The 5,907-nt window shown below is 34.0% G+C and overlaps 1 protein-coding gene across 1 annotated transcript in view; it reads left to right on the top strand.

The window, feature by feature from the left end:
• The first annotated feature begins 1,733 nt into the window (after positions 1-1,733).
• The window catches only part of LOC131165549 (cyclin-dependent kinase C-1-like), a 94,104-nt gene continuing 89,930 nt past the window's right edge, over positions 1,734-5,907 (top strand). The window contains exon 1 of the mRNA XM_058123463.1: positions 1,734-1,990. Within this exon, the coding sequence (XP_057979446.1) occupies positions 1,887-1,990 (104 nt within the window). The 5' untranslated portion in view covers positions 1,734-1,886. The remainder of the gene's footprint in view (positions 1,991-5,907) is intronic.

Genomic DNA, 5,907 nt, shown 5'->3' with positions numbered 1-5,907 from the left:
TTCCTTAACTTTCTTTGATTCGTAAATTTGTCTTTTTTCAAAGGCAGTGAGATAATGATTCCACCATTCTCTAAGGGTTCCAGTAAAACCATGAGTAAGGAGAGAAACTATTTGTTCCTCACTGGCTCTGTTTGAATGAAGTCTATAGGCGGTTGCTGCCATAGCCATTTGATGCAAAAAGGAATGAAGTTGATGTTCTGTTAAGCCATCAATTCTCCATTCATGGATTTCATTTCCTTGAAAGTTTCTTTGAGGAAGAAGATCATTTGATTCTTCTGATAAAAGACTTGGCGGTGTAGGTTTCTTGTAATAAGTTCTTTGACTTTGACTTTTCCAGTCTTTGATTTTATTTATGTCAAAGCTTTCTTCCGTAAAGTTTGACTCAAGAGCATTAATTGCTTCTTCCTTGGTTATTGTACTAATTTTAAGGTTTGAAGTTTAACTAACCAATTCATCAATTCTTTTGATAAGTAATTCATTTTATTTGTCAAAGTTAAAATTCTTAAGATTATGATCAACTATGTTAAATTTAATTGGTTCTTCAAGTCTTTCTTTTGATTTACTTGATTCACCTTTTTCATAAGTACTATTAATTTTTATCTCAACAAGACTTTCAAGTTGTTCTTCAATCCTTGTTGATTGGGTAGCTATTGATCTTAGCATTTGATTTGTATAATTATTTTGACTAATTAACTGATCAACTTCACCTTTACCTTTTGATTTTTTAAAGGGCGAGGCTAAGATTTCGTTTCCTTTGTAATTAAACCTGATTGAGTTATCTAGAGGATAAATTGATTTAAAAAAATAATTATCAGTAGTTTTCTAATTTTTAATAGGATTTTGAATTACATTAATCGTTTGTCTATCTTTGACAAATTTAAAGAAAGGATTATTTTCTTTTATCTGTTCTATCTTTTTAAACCATTCTGTCTTAATTTGTTTTCTTTCAATTTTGCCAAGTGATATTTGTAATTCTTTCTTATCAGATCTTTTGCTTGTTTCTTCTTGTTTATACTTAACTTCTTTTAAGAATTTTCCTTTGTTCATGATACTTTAAACTAATTTATCCATCTTCTTTCTTAGTTTTCAATAGAATATGTTTTGAGGTTTTCCTAATCGGGAACGGCACCGGGACCACCCTATATGCTCTCCTGGCTTCGGCGGGTTGACCAACGGATTTTCACGGCCTTACCAACGCTTAGCGAAAATAAAAAACATACACTAAAATGAAAACTTTTGAAAGAGCAATGAATAAAACTCGCAAGCAAAGTTTAAACAAGGAAAGTTTAAATAATATTTTTTATTATTAACTTAAGTGAGAATTCCCAAAAGAAACAATCATCAAATTATTACTGAGACTAATAAATTTTGACTCAAGATGATTTAATTATTAAAGTTCTTTGTCTCTTTCAAAAGTTCTTCGAATGAGACAAAAGTATTTGCCAATTGATGATCTCAAGAATTCCAAGATGATTTAATTCCCAAAAGAAACAAGATCATCAAACTTAATAAATTTTTTAATTATATTAATGATCTATTAATATTTTTAAAAATTTTAAATTTTAAATTTAAATATAAATGTTTGTAAAATTAATTTTTTTCATTAATTTATTATATTTTTTATTTTTTACTTTTCTTAGAATCCAACTTAAAAAGTAATCTCGTTTGTGTGTGTATATATATATATATATATAGAAATTTGTATAAAATAAATTTAAAGTGCGTGTGCTAAAGAAAAAGGCAAGAATACCCGTAGTAATAACCAAAAATCAGCGACGATTCTTTCGAATCTTTGGTTAGTTAACCACACGTAAGTTTATGCAAGAGACTGTCTTGCACGCGAATCTCTAGCAGACGATAGAGAAAGAGAGAGAGAGAGGGTTGCTATGGCGGCACTGGGACAGCTGAATCTGGACGAGGCGCCGTCGTGGGGCTCTCGAAGTGTAGACTGCTTCGAGAAATTGGAGCAGATTGGCGAAGGGACCTACGGGTCAGTACCTGACGATTTTCCTTTCTCTCACTTTCCTATTCTTTCTATTCTGGATTTGTTTTTTTATTTTTTCCCGAGAAAATTCTGCCTGGTCGTTGCTTTATGTGTGCATTAACTGTTATCAGTCTCCATTGTCCATTGTTCTATTTTTATTTGCATTTTCGTTGTTTCCGAATTTGTCGTAACCTCAAAACGTCAAAACCAAGTGCCGCACGGCCACTATTCACGGATTATTTGATTTTTCTGGGTTGAATCATCATCCTGAATGGCGTAGTGGCTGTGCTGCAGGGTCAGTGATTAAATGCATTAAGAATGATCGCGAAGGTAGATATAAAACCTTATGAGATTGTCATCCACCAGAATCGCATTTCAACAGTGATTAGTCTCTAATATTTTTTTCAATGAAAAAGCATTCTTTTCAAATTCAAATATATGGAAAAAGTTTCTTTTTAATGATACACAGTGTTAGTTTATTTTAATATTTAAAGTTTATTAAAGTTTATATATTATCTTGGAAAGGGCATGTACCTTGAGTCTTTAGAAAGGGCATATACCTTAGAGTTAGACATCGATTTAATTGAGTGTTTGGTTTATATGTTTTGTAAATTCAAAATATTAAGTGTACCTTGAATTTAGGTCTTGTGTACTCATAAATAGACCCCTAAAGCATTGACTCTATGGATAATCTCTGCATACAATTCTCGTCACATCATCCTCATCATACCATCCTATCATTTGAGCCCAAAGAATTTGACAACTAAAGAAAGGTAATCTTTTTGGAGCTTTGGATACTTTTTTTTGTTCAAAATTGGAAAGAGTTGTATTCAAAACGGGCTGTTGTATCTCGGGGGAGACAAGTCAAGTAAGTCCTGATGCACCAGTTCATGGGCTAAGCTGAAAAACTGTAGAGGGCTTGAATTTCTTTAAAGAGAGCAAGATATTTGTGCCTCAACCTAATTGTGAGTTGTGTTTGCATTTGATTTATGTTTGAATTTGTTATTATATTTGCACTAAATTCCTAACACATAGTTTGTCCATTTATTCAATTTTAAAATTGAATTTTTAAAAGGACAGTTGAAAACAACTTGTGTATATAATAATAGGAAATAAATAACCCCAACCTTGCCTTCGAGAGCATAGAATTGGGACAATACACTAGACAATTATATTGAGTTTCTTCCAAAACAACACAAATCCAAAGCCTCAAATCCTTGCTCTCAAACACTATCTAATTGGGCATCCCATTAAGCTTCCTAAGAGTTGGATTTTTCAATGCCTTCTAGTATTCCCAAAGTTGTATTACATTCACCCAAGATGTAGCATGGTATTCTTTATACCTCTTAATCAAGTCTGTTGTAAGGATTGATTGGGATTGGCTTTAGCACTTTCATTGTTGTCATAATGATTCAGAGATTGCTTTTATCTTGCATCACTGTCATTATTTCACATATTATCTAAATATTTGAACTCCCACACGGATCTTATATTTAATGCAGAAATGGAACAATTAGCCAGAAAGGGTACAGACAACCCGAAGGTATGGTTTTCCAATTGCATAAATATATTGATCCTAATTGTTGTAGGTGGGATGTCCTTCGCTACATATTTTAATATTGCATCTAGCGAAGACAATGCATTTGTAAAATAGCGTTGCCTAGAATCCATCTCATACATTGGGCCTTGAAAATCATATAATAGTTTCTCTTCTTAGATACAAAGAAGCCAACAAAACCATCCAATCACTCGAAAATGTTGTTTAGTTTTTCAAATCCTATCCATCATATTTCTTCTTCACATTTATGAAATTGAAATTTGAATTTTTAAGTTTGTGCAGCAATTTTTTTTTGAGAGTAGGGTCCATAAACACAGCATCTTTGGCTTAGTTAATGGTTTTTTTGATAGGAAAAAAATTCATTAAAGAAAGTAGGATGGAATTGCAATGCATGGAAAAAAGACATCCTCTATTGATAAGCTAAAATAAACTACAAAAGTGCAGCTTTCCTATCCCTTTGGACATCAACCAATGAAATCCCTAAAAAATGGTCCAAAAAAAGGTTCCTAAAATGAAGGTAAACAACTATCCCATGACAAGTGGGAAGATTGTTCTTGCATTGAAAATCCTAGCATTTCTCTTAAGCACAAAGTCCAAAGAATACATGCACTACGCAGGTCCATAAAAAACCATCCTTTTTTGTTTCTCTGGAAACCCTAGAACCCTACATACGTGAAGTAATCCACATTTTGTAATGCTACCCATGCTTCATCAAAATAGAGAAAAGGGTAGTCCAAAGTTGTCCTACCAGCAACAATGTTGAAGAGATGCGCAACAGTCTTACTAGACTCTAGGCACATCATGCAAATTCATGGGCTGATAGCCTCATAGGGTATCTTTATTGGTAACATGTCATAATATATTGTTCATGTTAAGAGTTAAAAGTCTAAATGAATGCCTTGGTCTTAAAAGGAACCTTAGCCTTCCAAATTACATTATTCAAAGGAAAATAACTAGAGGTTGAAGATTTGAATGAATGAATGAAGAATGACTTTGAAGAAAAGGACTTGATGATCCCCTAATCAAACCCTTGAATCACACCTTCCTTGGGAAAAAGGGAAATCCAAAACTTTGAGTAAACTAGAAAACTCGCCAACCTCATTTTCATTAAGAGTCCTAAAGAAGTGGAAGTCCCAAGAAAGGGAGCTCTCCTCCAAAGAAAAAAAAAAAAGGATGTTATTGGAGCATTATGGGTAAATCATAATCTGAAAAAGCGAGTCACCAAAACCTCCAACGAGGTCTTTCCCACCTAAAGATCTTCTCATAATCAAAATTTAATACCATTACGTACTTTGAACTCGTGTCAACTTTGAAAAAGTAAAGGAATGGGTTATTTGCTAAACCTCTCTACCGAAGGCTTCTCGATAATTTTGTGGTGATTTGATTTGCTGATTTTGTGGCCTTCCTAATTTTGATGGCCTTCCTCTACTGTTTATCTTATAATCGTGTCTCTTGAAATTCAATAAGATTGGTTATTCTTCTTCTAAGAAATCCTTCATGTTATCAGAGCCTCGTGCTATTTTCTTGTGATGATGTCGTATAAGTCGGCAATGACCGGTGCCCAAAGAAATGCTACCAGCTCTTCCGGTACTTCCGAAACCATTCCACCCAATCCCACTATTCTTCCCAAGTCTATATCTGCTAATTGCTATTCCTAGAATTCAGCCCTTTATCTCACGGTTACGAAACTCAATGGGCGTAAGAAACCATGGTGCGAGCATTGCAAAAAACCATGCCATACGAAGGAGACGTGTTGGAAGCTTCATGGTAAACTAGCAAATTGGAAGCCAAAATCCAAACGTGATAGTCACGCCTACCAAGCCATTGTTGAAGAGACTCAGGAGCCTTCTACCAACTTGAATGCAGTCCCTTTTACCAAGGAGCAATTAGAACACCTGTACAAATTGTTTCAATCTCCAAAATTGTCCTCAACTCCATCTTGTTCTTTGGTATAGAAGGGTAACTTTCTTGCTACTGAGTTTTTAGGTGTTATTTCTAATTTTGTTCATTCTTGGATAATTGATTCTGGCGCAACTGATCATATGACTTGTTGCTCCAAATTGTTTTCATCCTATAGTCCGTGTGTAGGCAATGAAAAGGTCAAAATTGCATATGGTTCACTCTCGGTAATTGCCGGGATAGGAACTATCAAACTCACTTCGTTGTTAACCCTCCATGATGTGCTCCACGTTCCAAATTTGTCTTGCAATTTGTTGTCCATCAGTAAAATTACCTCTGATCATCAATGTCAAGCTAATTTCTACTCTTCTTATTGTGAGTTTCAGGAATTGACCACGGGGAAGATGATTGGTAGTGCTAAGGAAAAAATGGACTCTATTATATTGATGATGGACCTAACTCGAGT

The sequence above is a fragment of the Malania oleifera genome, chromosome 1 (genome assembly GCF_029873635.1).
Source record: "Malania oleifera isolate guangnan ecotype guangnan chromosome 1, ASM2987363v1, whole genome shotgun sequence".
NCBI classification, from domain to species: domain Eukaryota; kingdom Viridiplantae; phylum Streptophyta; class Magnoliopsida; order Santalales; family Ximeniaceae; genus Malania; species Malania oleifera.
Note: the sequence above shows the minus strand (reverse complement) of the source record. Positions and strands in the feature narration are given on the sequence as shown.